This window comes from Glandiceps talaboti, chromosome 3, assembly GCF_964340395.1.
Source record: "Glandiceps talaboti chromosome 3, keGlaTala1.1, whole genome shotgun sequence".
NCBI classification, from domain to species: Eukaryota; Metazoa; Hemichordata; class Enteropneusta; family Spengelidae; genus Glandiceps; species Glandiceps talaboti.
This window is the reverse complement of record NC_135551.1, coordinates 28,205,880-28,228,863: the sequence shown is the minus strand read 5'-3', so window position 1 is coordinate 28,228,863 and position 22,984 is coordinate 28,205,880. Positions and strand designations below refer to the sequence as shown.

Genomic DNA, 22,984 nt, shown 5'->3' with positions numbered 1-22,984 from the left:
CTGATCATTTCCAAGAAATATCTTGTACTGTTTGTAATGATTGCAATTTTATTTTCCTGATCATTTCCAAGAAATATCTTGTACTGTTTGTAATGATTGCAATTTTATTTTCCTGATCATTTCCAAGAAATATCTTGTACTGTTTGTAATGATTGCAATTTTATTTTCCTGATCATTTCCAAGAAATATCTTGTACTGTTTGTAATGATTGCAATTTTATTTTCCTGATCATTTCCAAGAAATATCTTGTACTGTTTGTAACGATTGCAATTGTCTTGAGTACTCAGTCACTACATTGTATATATCTTACAAGTAGAGGTACATGTAGCACTTAGATTGGTCTACTTTATACTATAATTTGGGTCACATCATTATCTATATGCATCCCTATTGGACATGTCTTGAAATGCAGTACATTTTCTTTTGCTGTTTAAATTCTACACTGTTTATTTAATGGTGTCTATTGGAGAAAGTCCCCATTTTCAAGTTTTGCCAAAAAGAATGCTTTCCATAAATGGAGTAATTTAAAGTAATCTGCCTGAGTGCCCAGGGTTTCATGGGAGCTCCTATCCAAGATATAACAAATAGTTAACATTTAACTAGATTTCTCATTCCCTGTTCACTAGCATAGTGCTCTCAAGTCAAACCTTAGGAAAGACTGTTTTACTATGCATGTTAGTACCTAACATAAAATTAGTCGACAAAGCCATCATAACAGACTATATGATGAGACTATTCCAAGGACGTTGAATTGAATCCATCAATGTAAAGAAATAAAGAACAATATACTTTGTCAAGTACAAAAGGATATAGATGTTGCGATGTCTGATAATCGATATGTGCTATGATGTAAAACGGCTTAATACCTAGCCCTTAGTACTTGCCATTCAAAAATAAATAAAGCTTTGAATCTCTCTTTTCAATGAAAATATCAGTCTTCTTAAATGGTACACAGTGTATTACTAGTATTACCCATAAGCTAAGTTTAATCATCATACTGACTGAAAAGCCAATCTCACACTCACGACAGAAGACAATTTCAGCTTTACAGTGTATATTATGCAATTAACAAGTTAATCAATTTGTGATAAAGAGCAGTGACATCTTCACTCAACCATGTGATTTGATATTAATTTATCACCTGGGAAAAGCATGCACCTAAAGAATTTTGGTTATACTGAATGCAAGTGAAATTCATCAAGCACTATAGTTAGCATTTTAAGGAAAAATGTAATTTCTTGTCTTCCTTCGGGCAATAACTTATATTTGGAACACCATTAGCTTTTGAAAGACTTACCAAATTATAAGCATGGACTCGATATTTTTAAACTGTTTACTTAAAGTAATATAGTGTTTGCTATCATTTCCAAATGTATAACATTACACATAAGTTTTGCAATAAGTACAATGAAATCAAATTTAATTCAGTTCATGATCACACTAACACTAAAAATGTAGATCCATGCTCCATAATACTGTCTACGAAATGTCTGAGTTGTTAATTCACGTAATTTAAAATTTACTTACTTTCAACAACTCCATTTGTTGCAATAGCACTCATGGATATGGATGTCAGGAAAGTCTGGAAACCAGGACAAAACAAAATCATCAATCACATCTAATGACAAATGCAATTTTACATATTAAATAGACATAATTCAATATAAAAAAGTTGACACTGACCTAAATTTGAAAAAAATGTAAATATTACAGTAAGAGGTATGTTTTTAATATGTGGAATAAGATGCAATGGTCTGTCATGTCACAAGTATCCTACTTATTCACAACAAGTTTCCTACAATTTTGACATGCTTTAGATTCTTCTCAAACACTTAATACAACTTACTTCTGGATTCACTGGTTTCATTTGTCAAGAAGGAAAACTTTCAAAGTTTAGTACAATCACTGAATGTCATTCACCATGTATATATGAACAATTACAATGTAAGCATAATTTCTTATAAATTTCTGTGATTAAAGTTAATAAATGTTAATCCAGGTAACACAGATTAAGCAGCAGTCACTACTTTTCAGTAGCAGGAAATTGAATAGACTGGCAGTCTCTTAGGAGATTTTATTTTTGGTCTCATAATCTTCAAATGTTTTCAGTTTGTTTTTTCATTTTCAAATATTGTAAATGACAATGTCCAACTTTTTTTTTGAAATTGTTCTTGGTTACTAGTAGTCCCAAGGGCTATGCTGACTGTTGTCACAATCACTTAGTCAAGTTTTCATTTCACACAAAACAGCACAGACACTTGAGCAAGTCAAGGAATAGAATATTTTATCTCAATAATCAACCTCGGACATTTTGTACCAAAATGTGACAAAAACCATCATTAATTGCCAAACGTTGCTTTTAAATTAATGATTGTTCATTTAAACTTTTACAGCCTCCTTGTATAAGAGAGTTGCTTTAAATTTATTATATAAAGCAGACAGAAAGACTATACAATTTTATTAAAAAATGAATATTTCAGGAGAGTGTACAAGGGCACACATGGCCTTCAATAGTCAATTTCTACTGATTCAACTACTTGTTGAATCCTGTGTAACAACTAGTATACCACTCACCAGGTATCCAGATAAGATATCATTTTTGGGGTACCACTAAATTGGAAAGCATCATAACCTCACTCATCTGGCCCCTTTTGGCATATTTAACCCGGTTATCACAATATCAACCCAGATTTGTTTCTAAAGAAGTTTCTGCACATATCATGTATGCTAGTTGGAGCATCAGTTACAGAATGGGCCACTTTTTCAAGTATACTCTCTGGTAATAAGACTTCCAACTGTAATGAAATACTTACTGTTAGGCAACAGACAGCAACCATGAAAAAGGATTGAATAACACCTGCAGTTCCAACTATCCAGAACAAACGTAAAAACATCAAAACACCAAATATATGTTGAATAGTTGGCAGGTACACACCAAGAATGACTCCAAGCTTTGCTTTCTGTAATGGAAAAAAAGAGAAATTGCACATTATTAATTTTCATTTTAATATCTTGGTATTCCACTATATCTTTAAAACCCTAGTCAACAAGATAAAATATAAATTATGTTTTGGAGGTATAGGGAGCAAGTCTCATCAATCAAACAAAGTAGATTGTGAGAGCTTATCATTCTTTACATAAATGATAAAACATGGTAGATAAATATTACACAAATATATGCAGAGTCAGACCCAGTATATAACATGAAGTAAAATGCACTGGTATTTCATTATGAGCTATTTTGTACAAATAGCAAGCATTTAAAATCAGCTGATTTCCCCAGTCATTATATTAAAGGTTCCAAATCAAAATTATATGAAGTTGTATTGATATACAGTTGGTATGAAAACATTATGAGTTTTTTATTTGGATTCTATAAAATTTGCAAAAATGTTGACATCACAGCATCTATAACAAATCTATAGTCCAACTTTCCAGTTTCAACTCACTGAATTTTGACAACAAATATGGTCATCATTCCGTCTTTATCATGAAGGTCACAAAATAATGAAGTGTGCATAATTGGACTATAGTATCCGACAATTGTGCCAGGTAGGCAATCCATATGCATGATACATATCAAAGTCACTTTGAACATTTTGGGTCATTTGACCTTGAACATAGAGGTCATGGGTAACATGGTTGTAGACTCTCAAAAGAGGTCTCTGTCTATTACTATTAAGTTTCCTCAGTTGGATTGACAAAGCATGAATTTTAATGATAAATTTATTATGGCTGCCATTCAGCCATTATTAAAAAGATCACAAAACAAAGTGATGTACAGAGACATTTGCACCAGGTGTGGTTGCATTCAGGTCCTGCATTTTAGGGATGAAGGTGGACACGGACGCACACCCTTAATTCTAAGGCTTTGCCTATTGGGGTCTAATAATTTGCTATATACGAAAATGTAAACATGACAGTGTGTGAATATACCAATTTTTGCAACCATGCTGTATTACAAGATTTGTCATTTGAAAAACACAACAATTATCACTTCTGTCAATTGCATGAGCCCAGTAACTATCAGCTGGCAAGCATCTATACTCTCCATGCCACATTTCATACACATTTTAGAATTTAGATATTTCATATAATCACCTTTCAGTATGTGGGCAGAAAGATCACACTGTCAAATTCTATTTTGAGAGTTGATTATCATGGGGTTGGGAATTTTTTAGTGACACACCTTTAATTTTGAAATTTTACACAAAACTACAAACTGAAAAACTATATAATTTCAAATGCAAGAAGGTCCTCACAAGTTATTGAATAATCAGTCTATGGTGTACTCATTATTTCTCATCCCTTACAATCAACCGCAGTAAATCTCATGGGAAATTACTAAAATTATTACACAACTTTCAATCAACAACTTATGTAGTATGTGTGATGGTGTATCAATGAATATCCTCTGATATTAAGTGACTGCTCATATCTTTTTCTGTGTGAATATTATCAAATCATGGAGGAAAGTTCACTTGTGATTGATCATGGCACAGTTTGTCTGAATAACATAAAATCATGTAGGAGAAGTTCCTTAATCCAATTTTAACATTTTAAAATAAAAGCTGGCATGCACTTATAAGTTATAAACATTCATGCTCATGAATATTATTACTAATGACAAATGAATTAATCTGAGAAAGTGAGATTGGTATAATTTAAATAATTATAGTTATTCCTATGTAGAATTTATAACTTTGATATTTGTGTCTTTGTCAATAAATGTTAATATGATATATTCCTATATTTCACAACTTTTATTCATGAATATATTAACTCATTTCCGGTGAAAACTGTGTCCAGTTGTAGGACTGCATGCATCATAGGTTCTGTTGTATTATTCAATTTATTTGCTTTCATTTATACTTGTGTGAATCCTTTAGTCTCTACTATATCTGTATATGACAAACTATCGACAAAAGTATAATGAATTCTTTTGATAGGAATATTTCTTCAATCACATCATGTACGTTTACAATGAAATTCAATTAGTATTTCTAACTATAGGAAACGAATCCCTTGGAATGAACAAGAACATGTTTTTAAATATACTACAAGAGTCTGAGAGTAGATGTATAAAGAGAAGATGATAAAAGGTAATATCCATACTGATCAATGCATATAGCAAATGTAACATTTTCTTAGTGGCTTCGTTACAATAATTGCTCCCTTGAACCTTTCATTCCACAGTTAACCAAAGTATGTTTCATCAAACTGGCAAATGATTTAAGAACATATATCATCACTGCATGACTATGCTTCCCTCCAAGTAATAGTGGTAGACGATGATAGTTTAAAAAATGATGTAGGGCTGTAAAAAATGAGTATAGATATGCTATCTTTTTAATTTATCTGGTACATTATTTTATTTTTTCAAGAATTAAAATATGCATGTTTTCCTGTATAACACACATGTAGAAAACAGAGCCTATGGGACATCGCCTTATAATAATTAACACATCAGATATTGTTTTATTTGTTTCAGTTTTCCTACCTTGCATGGATACATATCAAAATGTTCACTGTATTGTGTAATGATGTGCAAATTAAAATATACATGTCTAAATTCTGTGCAAAGTAAACTTGTCTGTGTGTCACACTTTAAATATATAATTGTAACTAGTGATGCAAGAATTAGAAAAAAGAGAAACACATGGAAAGAAAGAACAACAAAAATTGGCTAACAAAGAAAATTTTATAACATTGTTAAGGCACTGATCATCTCCATGAAGTCAATTAGAGGATTTTATGCTAAATTTACAGTCAAAAATAATCACTGATAACTTGCTATTCTTTGTGCCTTCAAATCATAATAACAATTATAATTTGGAGAAATTAGACATACAGAGGCAATATCGAAGAAGCACAACTTATGACAAAGCCATTTCAAAATATTCTTGATAAGATACAAGTGCAGTACTATATAATACTTCAACATCTTGAAATCAAGTGCATTGAATGATACAAGGTAAGTAGCCCTAACATCTATAATTTTATAGATATCAGTATATGCAGTATAATGTGGTGGGATAAATTTCTTTGCAAATGGAGTTGTCACACACAATGATATGAATGACAGCTATACAAATTATTTGTTACATTACATGCTGATTGGGCTGTGTACAACCTCTTTCATATGCTGTGCTGACAATTAAAGTCACTGACCTTTAAAACACACAGTATCCACAGTAAGTACAATCTTAGTTAATATCCAAGCAAATGACATTTAAAGCCCTAAATATCAATACTTCTTAATCAGTTTGCCTTGGGCAATTTCTCAACTAAATACCCACTGGAACAACTCCATTAAATATTGCTATCATCATAGTTTTCTGACTTTTTATTTTCATTTATTGAAATCAAAACTGAAGTATGCATATTATTTTTCATTACAGGTTCTCCCTAAATAACATCTGCTTCCAAGTACCATATGAATAACAACTGTCACATATCATATTTAGCTTAGTACAGAGTATTAATTTTCACTACATTTATGTAACTTTACCCAATGTTTTTATGACCAAACAACCAGTAGGTTTCTAATAAAACATATAAGTATTGATCAAACACTACAGCTGTCATTTGTCATTAAGGTAATATTACAATACAATTGATAAACCTCTCCATCAAAGACCATGTTTATATTTTGAATGTAATTACTTAATATTATTATAGGAAACAACTTTGAGTAAATTTCCCTTTCAATTCCAAATATTATGGATACAGAAAATCACTTACATTAATATAACATTCCTTTCTTCTAATCCGAAAGGATTTCAAATATCAAATTTATCAATAGTTGAAAAGTGAATAATGCCTTTCATTGTAAATTACATGTGTCAATAAATGTTGCTTGTAGCTATGTGATATTCTAACATTTTTAAGAATGATTACAATTCATCTAAAGCATACTATTACTTGGTCTACAAGTTGATAAAACTTAGAACATCAAGTATAAAAGTAAGACATTGATGCAACAAAACATCTATTTTCACTGGTTTGGTAACTGAGCAAAACATTCAAAATGTTGACATGTGGCAAACAACTCTGTGTGAAGGTATAAAACATTATTTTTAACTTAAGTTATACAAGACTTACTTTAGGTTTTTTCTCATCTTCTCCAAGGTCTTCGGTACCAGGTGTCTTAAAACCCCTCAGAAATGATGACAGTGGAGGCATGTGCTTCATATCATCCTAGCCAGAAAACAAAGTATATTATGTGTGAAAAATATGAATAAAACATTTCTTTTGTAATTAGACTATTGCTCTGTCTTCAGCTGGACTTACATGTAAGAACATCCTCAGTTTAGCAACAGGAAAAATTGGTAACCCATTGTTGTTTTCTCAAGGGTGAAGGGGGATAAAATCTATCTGAGTTTCCTCATATTTTTAACAATAATCAAAACACTTAACATAGTTGGATGTATAATGAAGGAAATGATGGGATATAAATATGGGAGTCAGTTATGAAATCTCAGCACAAAGCACCTGACTACTTTCAGGACAGTTTTTGTAGTACAAACAAGACCAGATTTAAACTGAATGCCTCCCGTAAGGGAATCACTAATTATGCAAATAACTCATTAAACTAAAATAACTATGGTAACAGGCTTCTTTTGGACAAGCTTTCTTAGGTTAATGTATGTAAGAGTGTATGATACTGCTTAATGCAGTCTTAAGATATAGCCTAATTACCGAAAATCATTAATTATGCAAATTATTCATTAACACTGTAAGGTACATCAACTAACTTTATAGGACATACACAATTTGTTATGGTTAATGTATGTACTGAATTGTATTGAAATTGAAGTACGCAGTCATAAGATATAGCCTAATTACCAAGAATAATTAATTATGCAAATTCTTCATTAACACTGAAAGGTTCACCAACAAACTTTACAGGACATATGCGATTGTTATGGTTAACGTGTGTACTGAATTATATTGGAATTGAAGTATGTATTTTTAAGATATAGCCTAATTACCGAAAATCATTAATTATGCAAATTATCCATTAACAATGTACGGTGCATCAACAAACTTGATAGGACATGTGTTTTCTTATGGTTAATGTATGTACTAAATTATGTTGAATTTGAAGTATGTATTCTTAAGATATAGCCTAATTACCAAAAATAATTAATTATGCAAATTATTCATTAACGATGTAAGATAGATCAATGAATTTTATAGGACAAATGTATCTTGTTATGTTTAACGAATATACTAAATTATATTGTTTGAAGTATAAAATGTTTGAAGTGTAAAAAATACAAAAACTTTGGAGAAACCATATAAAAGTGCCAGCCAATGCTTAACCTTACACAGTGTTTTGTTGTATGGAATTAAAAGTAACTACAACTGGTAACACTGAAAATAAAATTAAAAAAAAATAAAATAAAATAACAAATATTGAAATTGAAGTATGAAGTCTTAAGATATTTAATTAGTTGATTTCATCAATATGCAAATTTCTCTAATTAAACATTAACAGATCTGGCTCAAAACCTAATCAGGTCTAGCTATTACCCTAAAGATTATATATCCCAAATTTCACTACAATTGAGCCAGCCAACTTTTAGAAAATGATGACACAGACAGACAGACATTCCCCTTTTAATACCTCCCGTACCCTTACGGGAGGTAAAAACTATTACAGTGACGATATTAATCTTGTTGAAAATAATCTCATACTGTATTAGGTCCTCCAGTTACAATTATATGTTAACAAATTTAACTCCCCATGCTTTGTAAGCCCCAACCCCAACCCCACCCCCATCCCCAAAAAATGGTCACAGATCAGACAAATGGCCAAGTGTAAGAAAAGTATCATTAACCGACAACCTGTAATCTTACTTAAAATTTGCATTTTACAATGCAAACCCTAAATACAAAAATATATTAAAATTAATTATAGTCACGGAAATTGTTGAATTAGAAAAATACAAAAACTTTGGAGAAACCATATAAAAGTGCCAGCCAATGCTTAACCTTACACAGTGTTTTGTTGTATGGAATTAAAAGTAACTACACTGAAGTAAAGCACTTTCTCTGTGCTACACATGTTTATAACATTCATATCAAGTGTAAACGTATACTGTTTCAATTGGTTTATTTACAAGCCCAGCATGTGGCCTTTCTAATGTGGTCAATTAGCAAATGAAACAGTATACTTTTACACTTGATATGAATGCTATAAATAATTGTGGTAAATACAGAAAACGCTTTACTTTGGTGTCATGGGTTGTATAACCTTCTTAGAGAGAGCCAAGGACAGACTTCACGCAAAGACAACATGAGGTAAAAACAACAATACAAATGATACAAAAACAACAGCGGGTTCCTCTCAAGTTCACATGATGCTTTTATCAATTTATTAATATCTGTGGGAGTTATAATGTAACAGTAACAGTCAGACTCGTTCTAAAGTAAACAGTTATAGGATGGGGTGGGGGGGGGGGGCTCTCATATGGTGTTTATGCTTTGAAGTTTGATAAGTATGTCTTTGCATGAAACTTGCCTCAGTCATGGTTTTTTTTTACCACAAGCAAGCAAATGCACCGATGTTTTTTCATGGGTTGTATCATGCTGCTATAGTATATTGTTTTGTACTAGGTGATACTTTCGCCATGATTTGTTGTATCTAGTCACCAGTTAGAAATAAATTGTGTTGACAGAACTATAAAGCAGTTGTTTATTTTCATTAGTTACTACAAACATTCTATTTTTCATCATTTGACAATCACCTGAATAATGAAATGAATTAGTACTAACACTGACAGGATAATTGAAAGAACTTGAGAATAACATGCTATTGAATATGGTGCTATTTTTATCTGTATGTATATACTTTTCCCCCTTGATGAATTGAACCATCCTGTCAGATCTAGTGTTGACACTACAAAAGAACAAGTGAGTTTTTCAAGTGTTGACACTGCAGGAGAATAAGTGATTTTTTCAAGATATGTCTTTTGCAAAATCCCATGTAGAACAGAAATGACTTGACAATGTGTACTTATCATGATTAAGTATATCATTGCACTTTTGAGGCGAGATCAACAGTTCAATGTAGGATAAAAACTAAATGTTTTAACTTAGGCCTCAGGACACCCAACCCCTTTTAACTTAATTGATAAAAATTAAAAATTGTTTCACTGAGACAGCACAATCAATTTTGAACTCAGTATGTAGTAGTATGTAGTGTTGAAAAAAATAGCTCTTTTACTAACACTTTATTGTAATTTAGTGCCATGAACTTACTATAGTGAAAAGTCTTCTATTTCTTGATTTCATAGAAATTAAATAATTTTTTGTAGATGTAGATGAGAACTAAAATGGTTGAACCCCCCCCCCCCCCCACTAAATGAATCACGTTTTTAGTCTACATAGACATTTTGATCTCACCGTCCCTCAATTCTCATTATCTTACCTCATATAACATCAAATTTTTCTGAGTATTTGATGGCTGTACTTCTTTGGAAGTAGAATGGGGAGTGCTTTCCTCCACTGTGATATGAATGTCAGTTCCATCATCTATTACCACCTTTGGAATTTCTTTGGTAACTGCAATCAAGAATTAGTTCTAAAATATTTGCAAGTAACAAAACAAACAATAATTTGTAAAAACATTTTGTATAAATTAATTATTTGTTATAATTTTTACAAAAGATAGAACACAAGAAAGCAAAATAATGCAATATGAACTTTGAGTTACTTTTTTTTAATTATCACTTTTTGGGCAAACTGTACAAGCTTAGATTCTAAGAAATATCATGAGAGGCCAGTAGGATATGTAAAGTAAATAAAGTTTGAATTGAACTGAATAAAAAAATTTATTAATAATAATGCTCATCTTATACATTTATAAATTATCAAATTATGATATATGTTTTTAAAACTGACTACCATGGAAGCAAAATGATAACAAAAAAGTTATACTGAAATTTGATAAATTTATTTTGACATTCAACAATGTTCAAATCGCAAAGTTTAGAAAATGTAATGTTTCACAAGTCATTCAAGTACAGTGTACTTTACTAACAAATAAGTGAAATAAGTGACACTCGTCTTTATCATTTTGCTAAAAAAAAAATAGAATGAGAACACATCAGAATCATTCTACAGTACATTTTTTTTTTGCATTGTCTGGAGGCTGCAAGGACAAACTACCCAAGTACCAAATCTATCCAATACAAACATATTGTGAACACCATACACTAGAAGAAAAAACAACCTAGAAAGAAATATTGTTACTATATTACCCTCGTGCCACTACAGCATTTCCTTTAACAAGAGAATTCCCTTCTCTCACCTAGTGGAGAAACCTTTTGGAAGAACTTAGAAGTATATGATTTATTAGTTTTCTGAAGACCAGAAGGCAAAGAATTCATATCAGGCTTCTCTGAAGATTAATCTTTAAGCCTACAGAGTTCACTGAATGAATGTTACCACGAAGTAATTAATTCTGTAAAGAAAACTAAAAAGTGTTTGCAAAGGGCAATGTTGCTGATGAAGGACAACATTATTTCAGCAGTAAAGTAGTGACCTATCTAAAAGAGTACTGGTCTCACTCGATCGCTTTTAGCGAGAGCTTGTATTTGCATGTGACTAGAAAACAGTAGCGAACTGAGCGTCGCACGATGTTTGGATGATATATTGATACATTAGAATTTCACCGCTACTTTTATAGGCAGACAGTTTCCTTCACTAGAATGACGATATAAAGATGATAAAGATTTTCGATAAAAAGTACTCCACAATTTACAGTATAAATAGTTCTAACATGTTTCGTGTTCATTGACGAAACTGCCGCAACAAGACATTCTTGGGAAGACTGCAGCAGACGACATTGGTATTACTTGGTAAATTAATGTTATGCATGCGATACACTGTACATAGTACCAGGTACTGCACTTTAAGTTCTCTATTCACTAGAGTGACGCTGTGTAATTCTATCAGAAATCAATACTTAGGCATTGCTAGTGCCTTAACAATACAACCGAGTTAGGTATCAAGTGAAGAATCGATTTCCAAACCTTACAACAGAACAAAAACTATTGTTAAAAAAATCGAAAGGCAACTTTACACAGGTACAATGCTATTGGTTGGCAGTCTGGTCGTCTGCTGCTGTCGATTTTTCGATATCACCAGTCTGGGGTCCAACCGAACTATGTAAAGACAAATACTATTAAAGAAAACAATGAATGTGAAAATGCAAACCTGGTTTATCATTAGTTGTTGGTTCTTCATCGTCAGTGCCCATTTCGACGAGAGGAACGTCGGGCCCTGGGCCGTGGTCGTCACCGTCGACATGGTCATATTGATCGATAGGATCAGCTCGCGCATCATTATTTTCCTGTTTGGCCGGTTCGCTTTCTTCAGATAAAGGTGGTTCAGTCGCTCTGAGAACTTGAAATCGCGATGACGACATTACGTGGCTGTTTTGTAGGTGTGTACATCAAAACATGCACTCTTGATTGCGATTGTTTTGACTGTTCGAGAAACTTTAGCAGCTCTCGCACGTAGGCTCCAATCGAAAGAGTAGTGTCTGCAACTAGATCCGCAGGAAACTGCATAGCCTCGTTCGCATAATATTTAGACATGATAAAGCTGACTACGTATGTTCAAATACCATCGTATGAAATGTTTAGAGTGCTTTTGAAAGAAGAAAATGGAACTCATCAAGTATAAAAGGTTACTTCTTTGGGGTTTATGGTATAACTGGCTAAATACTCATGGGGTAAATATTGTTGTATTTGTGAAATCTCTAAAGTTTATGTCAATCTGATGTCAATCTTCACATGGGTAATGCGAGCGCCCTCACTGTTGACTAATAGTGTGTCTTTTCTTTTTATCGTACTTTGACAGATACTACTTTCGCCGGAGATATCGCTAGCACTACTTTGATAAGGGCAGCATCAAAAATCGGATCGAAACGCTATGCTATCAAAATCTATTTTCTTCTAACAGAAAATAATGATTTCAATTCAACAAAACCATTGTGGATCTACTAGTGCGTTTATTTTGCATGTAAATTATATAGGGTACTGGATAGAAAGATGGGGAAAATATTTCGCTGCGAGTGTACCGGATCGAATACTCAAGCTGGCAACGAAGTCATTTCCAAGCCATCGACTGAATTATTTGTATGTACGATCTGAAGGATGTTTTGTTTGTGTCGTCACTTGCGACGACAGAACTATGCCTATGAAGGTAATTGGTGTCACGACAGCAATTTAGTTTAAGTTATGTGACTAATAATGCTGACATATATACGTTCGCTATACAATGTACAAAAATACGCCAGTGATAAAACTTTCAATACCAATACACAAGTCCAACAACGCTAACAAGTCAACATCATACAAAAGTGACGGTTACAACCGACAAAGGACCCGGACCAAGTATTCGAGTTTTACATACAAACTTGAATCAAATTATATATTAGCCTCATACGTCCATTCTTTGTATATCACCTTAGCATTCATGTATATAGTATGTTATACATTTTTTCTAGATATCTGTTTGCATGTTCATCCTTTAATACAAGAAAAAGAAAGATTTCCTGTGAATAATTACATGTAATTGGACCTCAGACAACAAACACGTACACGTGTCTGAAGACATATCGGCGCGGGAACAGTCTGTCTTTTATGTCTGCATGTCGACTCAAGCTTCGCGCTTTTGCAGTCACCGTCCCGGGATACAAAAATAAATAAATAAATAAATAAATAAATAAAAGCTTGACCCTTGCACTTCTATGACATTGTTGTAACGTCACGCCATAGCCTCTGTCACTCGAGGTCACTGAAAAGTGCCAGTTTATAAACAACCAATTGTCATCGTAAGTCGAACCTATTGGTCTCACCATATAACTGTCCACTGCCATGGTTATGACAATGGTACGTATACAGAGAAGTCTATATATAGCTACGGGTATGTTTGATGTGATAATGTACATGTCAAAAGTTTACGCATACGTCGAAATGTATATATGTGCGTATTTCTGTTGAACTGTTCCAAAACCACCCGCTCCAAGAAGATACCACGTGTTATGTTGTTCAGCCCTATATCAGGCTTCTGAAAAGGGGAGTGATAACTGATTCAGTGAAAGCGTGGCACGAATGCCGTACTTTAAAGACGACTCCGACGCCAAGGTCCACAGCCTCCTCAGAGGCGCTAGGTACACGTGTGTTTTACCTGTGCCACAAAGCAGGGATTGTACAAAGAAGTCAGCATACTTGTTACCTGATTCTTATCATTTCATGATAGCATACATGAGATCGATTTTATTCAGAACAAACTAAGAATCACCTGTGACAGCCATGATATTCAATACATACACATATATATTTCTCGCAAGCATGAGTATATTGTAAATGAATTTAAGCTTACACACACCGTACACACACATACACATACACACACATACATACATACATACATACACACATACATACATACATACATACATACATACATACATACACACACACACGCATGCATGCATGCACGCACACACGCGCACATACATACATACATACATACATACATACATACATACATACATACATACATACATACATACATACATACATGTGTATTTGTGTGCCTCTGTGTGACATGTTCTAGTGGCCTTGGTAGTAGATGCCAATACATAAATAAATAAATAAATAAATAAATAAATAAATAAATAAATAAATAAATAAATAAATAAATAAATAAATAAATAAATAAAACTTCATAATAAAATGTCGCATGCGCATATTGTTTAATTTCAATGTCAGACACTAAAAGAGCCAGTTGCATTGACGTCATTATCAAAGCTTGACATAGTATAATAGCTTTATCAAATTTGGAAGACTACAAAGCAAAGTGTGTGTTCTGCTGCCACTGACATAGCATGACGTCACTATGCGTGGTAACAAGCTATCCTTGCTCATATTGATAATGTATGTAGGCCAACCATATATGGTCATAGAGTGTCACGGTGGACAAAGGTGAATGGACTATTTCATTGTATTGATTAAACAAAGCGGTCACTTGAATGATGAAATATAGTCTCAATTTTGACTGTCCATATTAGGTATCATATCTAATGTTGTTGAGCACTGAAAATGACATGTCTATACGTACCGCGTGCAGAAGAGATTTAATCATAGTTTGCCGACAGACGGGGCATTTTAAGTGTCTGTAATTTCTTCAAAAGGGTGTTCGAATCTGTGCGTTTGACTTTCCCACTAAGAAGTCATAAATCTACAGTATCCAGTCGTTATACACATTTATTGAAATACTTGATTCAACTATTTGGTTGCAGGCTCTGAAAATTATATCCATACACTAAACAGAGCACGACGTAGTAGAAGAAAGGTACACGTGAAGTGTTATTAAGAATGCTGTCCACCGCCGTTACTGAACTTAGCCTATCTGGTGCCGCTGTATACTTGCTCATATTTCTGCTCACCTATTTGGTTGTGGCAGGTTTACTGAGCATGCGTCATCCACCAGGATTCCCACCTGGGCCTAGAGGATCTCCCTTTGTTGGTCACATCCCACGTAAGTACAAGATAATACCGGGTACATAGCGATAGAAGAATTCACGAAATCGATCGTCACTGAGAAATCGTATTGATTGTGTTTGAATGTATTAGCTATTACTACTACTAAAACTATTGTTGATATACTACTATGGAAATCAGACTATAGGCAAACTAAGATAGACACAAACTAAAACTGTTGTTGATATACTACTATGGAAATCAGACTATAGGCAAACTAAGATAGACACAAACTAAAACTATTGTTGATATACTACTATGGAAATCACGCTATAGGCAAACTAAGATAGACACAAACTAAAACTATTGTTGATATACTACTATGGAAATCAAGCTATAGGCAAACTAAGATAGACATAAACTAAAACTATTGGTGATATACTACTATGGAAATCAAGCTATAGGCAAACTAAGATAGACACAAACTAAAACTATTGGTGATATACTACTATGGAAATCAGACTATAGGCAAACTAAGATAGACACAAACTAAAACTATTGTTGATATACTACTATGGAAATCAGACTATAGGCAAACTAAGATAGACACAAACTAAAACTATTGTTGATATAATACTATGAAATCAAACTATAGGCAAACTAAGATAGACACAAACTAAAACTATTGTTGATATACTACTATGGAAATCAGACTATAGGCAAACTAAGATAGACACAAACTAAAACTATTGTTGATATAATACTATGAAATCAAACTATAGGCATACAGAGATAGATACAAACTTAGCTAAAACAATCGTTGCATCATGTTAAAAACTACCAATGGACGTCGATGAGAAATATTGAGTGGTTTGAGATTACATCCACATATCCAGGACATCGCTATCACCAATTTGTATATATCTACCATATACAACAAAAATAGTTTGGGTTTGTGTTTATATTAGTTTACCTGCTTGATTTCAATTGTAGTATCACCCGACACAAAACCATACACAGGCGAAGGAAAAAGGACTAGTGGACGCATCTGAATGAAGAAAAAACTAACTAGATTTTACTCACAAATATTACATAGTAACATGACGTGTTGGATTTGTGATGGGTTTGAAGGGGCTTCGATCGTTTCTCATAATGAGTTACTAACCATACAAAACTACAGCCATGAGATTATATTAATTTTGTGTTTAATTGGAAGCAAATTTCCCAACTTTTTCTCTACAGTGATGATGAAACATAAAGATACTTTCCCCTTTTTACTGAATGATTTGACCAAGAAATATGGTGATATTTTTACGCTGAAGTTAGGGGGTCGCCCGTTTATTGTCCTGAATAACATCGAACTTGTCAAGGAAGCACTTATCAAGAAACAAAATGATTTTGCTGGCAGATTTGCTTCTATCTTTTCACGTGAGTATTATTCAAGATAATAGCAATGAAAACAATAGTAGATGATGCTTGTGACCAAAGCCCAAAACCAGAGAAAAATGTCACCAGTAATTCCCAGGCGGACGATTCTTGTGGTCATCGTCCCCTACTAGAGCGAAGTGTCACTAGCATTAATGCCGTGGTAATCTCCCCCTACTCAGAGCAAAATGCCAACCCCAATACCGTGATCATCGTCCCCAGCAGACAGAAAAGTGTCACCAGCAACAATATCATTCATTTTCCACGGGTTTTTTCTAAGTTTTCGTTTAACTCAAAATATTGTTGAGTTGACATACCCGACGGTAGGGCAAACAATGGGAAAGTATTCGGACTAGAAGCGTCAATCTTAAAATTTTCTAAAGTCGTCACGTGATACGTTTTTTTACTTCATCTAGTTAAAATAACTGTCCAAAACAACTCTATGGCAATCAATGGTGGAGAACTTACTGTCATAAATTTAGTAAAACCCTATCGAGGGATTGAATGAAGTATTAAGATAACGTCGTATGAACTATTAAACTATCCGAAATTATGGACAAATGTGTATTTTGATTTAATTAAATAAAATATCAATGTTTCTATTTCAGTCCAGTACGCCAGTGAAGGTAACCAAGGTATTACTCTTGGAGAGTTTACGCCAAAATGGAATCATCTCCGTAAACTTGTACATCAGGCTATGAGGTATATCAACCGATTTGTTGTAATGAGAACAGTTTTCTAACGTTATTATTCTCTCCAGTCGAAATAACTTAGGGAAATTGCAATCCAGACTGAGCATGCTCAGACGCAAAGGACTATGGGATTATCTGTGGTTATCGTAATACCTAATCTGGAGCTACTAATACTAATACAAAACCTCCTACAATTGTCAGGGTAACTATGAATTGATCATTCGTGGTTGCAAACAATGTAACAATATTGTTTACAATACCGATTCATTAGTATTTATTATCACATTTCCCATGATGCAATATTCAACATGGCGGGTTCGCAAGTTCCCTAATAGGATGGTGTCAAGAATATTCTTTGGTCCGCCCCCCCCCCCCCCCCCCCCCATGGAAATCTTCATATAGCAAATCACATCAATATCTGTATTTCAGACTAAACTCTGGATTCAAATTGGGGATAAAGTAGTAAACTTGATTCTAAATATGACACAGGATATACAAGTTAAAATAAATGTTATGATAAATTTATTGAAATAATTATTTTAACTTGTATATTCTGTGTCGTATTTAACATCAAGTAAGTTTACCACGTTATGAGATTATTTCAATAAATTTATCATAGTGTCAATTAAGTAAGTAAAGGTGGCTGATACTGTTTGAAATTTGATCTTTCTCTTCGCAAGAAACATTTATTACAATTGCAAAGCCATACGAGAATTTTGAAATTGAGAATAATATAAAGACTCCACAAACAAACTAACGCATAACGCATTTCAAATGATGCAAGATTTTAAGTGTTCCTGATTGGCTATAAGCAAAACAAACATATTCGGTTATCCAAAGTTATCCAAACAAACTTCTAAAAACTTATCCTAACTTTCTACATTTTTGATAACGTATGATAATTATTTTTACATTTTCTTGACAGGAATTATGCTAATGGTGAAAAACTTGAAAGGCTTGTGAGAGAAGACACATTTCCTAAATTATGCAAAGCATTTGAAGAGAAGAATGCAGAAGCATTCGATCCATTGCCAATAATACGTATAGTGGCTGCCAATGTTATTGCAACCATGTGTTTTGGGAGAAAGTAAGTATGACTTTCACACTCACTATAACTTATGGTATTGTCAAACAATTCTATGCATTGTTCTCTAAATGTATACTTATGATGTTTTAAAGCAATGCGATGAATTGTCAGTAAGTGTACACAGCACGATGTTTGCAACCAACCAACCAACCAACCAACCAACCAACCAACCAACCAACCAACCAACCAACCAACCAATTGATCATATAAATTATCATTAAACGTAAACATGCGATATTGAAATAAATGTAAACCTACAATGTTTTCAACCAATGAAATGAATCGTCACTAAATGTTCACCTACGATGTTTTCAACCAATGAAATGAATCGTCACTAAATGTTCACCTACGATGTTTTCAACCAATGAAATGAATCGTCACTAAATGTTCACCTACGATGTTTTCAACCAATGAAATGAATTGTCACTAAATGTTCACCTACGATGTTTTCAACCAATGAAATGAATCGTCACTAAATGTTCACCTACGATGTTTTCAACCAATGAAATGAATCGTCACTAAATGTTCACCTACGATGTTTTCAACCAATGAAATGAATCGTCACTAAATGTTCACCTACGATGTTTTCAACCAATGAAATGAATCGTCACTAAATGTTCACCTACGATGTTTTCAACCAATGAAATGAATTGTCACTAAATGTTCACCTACGATGTTTTCAACCAATGAAATGAATTGTCACTAAATGTTCACCTACGATGTTTTCAACCAATGAAATGAATTGTCACTAAATGTTCACCTACGATGTTTTCAACCAATGAAATGAATTGCCAGTACATGAAATTGTAAAATCAAGAGATTTGCTACCAATCAAATCACTTCTTCTATATGTAAAATCACGATCTCTTCAACCAACCAACCAACCAACCAACCAACCAACCAACCAACCACAACCAACCAACCGATCAAATGAATTGTCACAAAATGTAAACCTAGAATGTTTTCAATTCACCAATACAATGAGTTATCTCTAAATGTAAATATCTGCTATTTTCAAACAGGTACGCGTTAGACGATCCAGAATTCAAACAAGTTATGCATCTGAACCACGAAGTCAACTTCACTTTGGGAGAGGGTGGATTTCTTGCTGATGTGATACCTGTATTCCAATATGTACCTACCTCTGGTCTGCGTTACATGATGAAAGTGGTCGATGAGTGGTTTGCTCTGATTAAGGAGAAAATTACCCAACACGTCGACAAATTTGATCCAGGTGAGTAGAGAAGAACGAGCGAAATATATTCGTCACGGTCGTCTGACAACGTGCGTGACATTAAGTTTCAAGTGTTCTTTGTATAAACATAGACAATAATGGAGTAGTGTCTATGGTATAAAGTACAAGATTAGACACTGTGTTGAGACTCAGACCACCATATATAGTGGTCTGAGGTTGAGAGAAATCGTACCGTTAGCGACGCAACACATGGAAGTTAAGAACAACGTTATGTACAATTAGAAACTTATTTGATGACTGCACTCATTTGTGCAGGTTCATTGACAGCGCCCTCATTTTAAAACTGTCCAGGTCTACGCTGACTATGTTGTGATTTGGATTGCTTATAGTCCATACAAGTCATATACTAGTATATATTCATGATTAAATTTACGGTAGTTAGTACATGATACAATAATAATACTCGTATATATAGCGTCAACTCTGAAAAAAATTTATACATATACATTTCTTGGGAATATCTGTTCCACAAGGTGTAGAGAGGTAGGCTATAAAGACTGAATTCTAAAGATTGATTTAGATATGAAACCAGTATCAGTCCAAGTACAGAATGATGACACATCGTAAAAACAGGTCTTGTTGAATGTGGCAGGAATGTTGATAAACAAGACACGGCTTTCACAGACGTAACATATTCAGATAAAATCATTATTTCAATTTTTTGGCTTTACACAGAAAGCCTTCTTCGGGATACCAAATCAGAACAGCTAGATTAGTTCTAGTTTCATATTGCAACCATTAATAATTGTTAGCCTTCTAATGAAGTCCCCTGCATCCTTGATACCGTGGCTCTATGGCGATATCTGTGGCGACACTATGGCGATGTCGCTAAGTCTAAGTCAAAAAAGATTTCAATGGACGTTTTAAAATAAGTTTGTTTTCGATTTTCTGTTCTTTTTAAGTATCCTGCAGAAGGCTTAGCTTTCTGTGTAAGGCCGAAATGTTGTAATAAAGACCTATCTGCATATTTACCATTTACAACCATGGACGGAGGCCATGTCTTGCTCATTAACAAAACCATGATCGGAAAGTTACCTGGAATCTAGAGAATTTACGCTCCAATCCACACATTTAGATAGACAGTAGGAAGCGCTAGCACATAACCATTTCAGACTTTTTTAAAACTAAGATTTTCACCCAAGTGGTCTTAGCTGGTCATCCACCAGCATGTATACAGTGTAAGATGTGTGGACGAGGCATGTGTTGTATTCATAATATTCTTAATTTGAATACCAGGACAATACTAAATAAACGTGATTAATATAAATAAATACTACAGGTTCTCATTTTTTGCACTTCACTGTACAGAACATGTCACTGATCTCGTGGATGAAATAATATATGCCCAGAAACAAATGGACGACTCAGAGGCTGAGCAGACTTACAGAATCACTGACGTTAATCTTCGACAGTCAGTATCTGATATTTTCGGAGGTAAACAAGCATTTCAACTTTACAAAGCTAGAGATATACAATATATCTGAAAACGTGTGTGTGTGGTGGGGGTGATTCTGATTCTTGACTGTTATTTGCACTCGTTGGTGGCGCTGTATAGCATATTATTGGAACCCCCCCCCCCCCCCAGGGCCCCGGTACATACGTAACCTTAACCAGGTAGACCTACATGTATGTCACATTGTGTGAATACCGAATTGCTCCTAAATAAAATTTAATATGTATGTAATGCACATCTTGACTTTAATGGACCCACTGAAAATCCCACATATCTAGAATTCTTTCAACTTTCAAGTTTGGATTTATCATTGTAACTTTAGTGAAAATTTATTTCAGCCGGTCTGGACACCGTCAACGTGGCTCTTTGTTGGTCAGTTGCATGCCTAGTTAATTATCCGGATGTACAGGTGAAAGTTCAGAATGAACTTGATGACGTCATAGGTCAAAATCGTCTTCCTCTGCTATCTGACAAGAGTCATTTACCATACTGCGAGGCTGTCATCCGGGAAGTTTTGAGATTTAGGACTGTAGTACCAATCACCATCCCACATAGTACAACTTGCGATACGTCAGTCGGTAGGTTATCAATCATAAAAATGATTTTGGTTTGGAAATAACCGGACAGGGGGACATTAATTTAATTCAGTGTATACCTAGTCTTGCTGATAGCATTCTTGAATACATGTTCCCACTGACGTAACGAAATTTAAATTACATGTAATCATGATCAAATCACACTAGATTTTCATGAAAACACCGTTTTGAAAAGTGGTTGATAAGTTTTCAGTCACCTGGTACGTACATGTATCGTTAGCTGAATCAATGTGCATTCCCACCAAATGTATATCTATATCAGTCGAACTATCAGCCTGAGGATTAAATACTATCTTTCATTGTTAGTTTATGACCAAATTTCTGTTTTGTCTGTCAGACTACAGATAAACCATAGATCACTCCGCTGTCTATCGTCGCATACGCAACTGTTTTTCACATTCACATTTTAATCCTCATAGCTAACTTTGGTCTTTCAACTACCCCCTGAATATCCAACAGGTGGTTACAACATTCCTAAAGATAGTTGGGTTTGGATCAACGTATTGGCTCTCCACACTGACGAAAGGCAATGGGAAAATCCACAGGAATTCCATCCTGGTGAGTCTTCACAGACTTTTCTTTTTAATTAGTTTGAAAGAAAATTACATATGGAAATATAGAACAGAAATATATGCCCGATCTGACAGCAGTACCAATACCATATTAATACATGTGTATACCAAAATAGTATACGAATAAACTGTGGTTGAACAATAAGTGTGTGTTTCTTTTTTCTCTATTTTGCAGAACGATTCTTGGACGAGGACGGAAAACTAAAATCAAAACCTGATAGTTATCTTCCGTTTTCAGCTGGTAGGAGAGTGTGTGTTGGAGAAATGTTAGCAAAGAACGAACTGTTTCTGGTTTTTACAAGTTTATTTCAACAGTTTATCCTTTCATCTCCTGTGGGTGAAGAACCACCCGATTTAGAACCCACATTTAATATGGCACTTCGTCCTAAACCCTATGA

The 22,984-nt window shown here is 33.8% G+C and overlaps 2 protein-coding genes across 2 annotated transcripts in view; one reads left to right on the top strand and one right to left on the bottom strand.

Annotated features, from left to right (window-relative positions):
• The window catches only part of LOC144432927 (solute carrier family 12 member 4-like), a 41,841-nt gene extending 29,310 nt beyond the window's left edge, over positions 1-12,531 (bottom strand). The window contains exons 1-5 of the mRNA XM_078121234.1: positions 12,229-12,531; positions 10,439-10,572; positions 7,105-7,200; positions 2,814-2,960; positions 1,528-1,582 (exon numbers count right to left, since the gene is read on the bottom strand). Of these exons, the coding sequence (XP_077977360.1) occupies positions 1,528-1,582; positions 2,814-2,960; positions 7,105-7,200; positions 10,439-10,572; positions 12,229-12,439 (643 nt within the window). The 5' untranslated portion in view covers positions 12,440-12,531. The remainder of the gene's footprint in view (positions 1-1,527; positions 1,583-2,813; positions 2,961-7,104; positions 7,201-10,438; positions 10,573-12,228) is intronic.
• Positions 12,532-15,090: 2,559 nt separating this feature from the next.
• The window catches only part of LOC144453957 (cytochrome P450 2D6-like), a 9,295-nt gene continuing 1,401 nt past the window's right edge, over positions 15,091-22,984 (top strand). The window contains exons 1-9 of the mRNA XM_078145329.1: positions 15,091-15,564; positions 16,749-16,934; positions 17,540-17,633; positions 18,549-18,710; positions 19,733-19,944; positions 21,274-21,399; positions 21,757-21,996; positions 22,474-22,572; positions 22,762-22,984. The exon at positions 22,762-22,984 is cut by the window's right edge and continues 1,401 nt beyond it. Of these exons, the coding sequence (XP_078001455.1) occupies positions 15,402-15,564; positions 16,749-16,934; positions 17,540-17,633; positions 18,549-18,710; positions 19,733-19,944; positions 21,274-21,399; positions 21,757-21,996; positions 22,474-22,572; positions 22,762-22,984 (1,505 nt within the window). The 5' untranslated portion in view covers positions 15,091-15,401. The remainder of the gene's footprint in view (positions 15,565-16,748; positions 16,935-17,539; positions 17,634-18,548; positions 18,711-19,732; positions 19,945-21,273; positions 21,400-21,756; positions 21,997-22,473; positions 22,573-22,761) is intronic.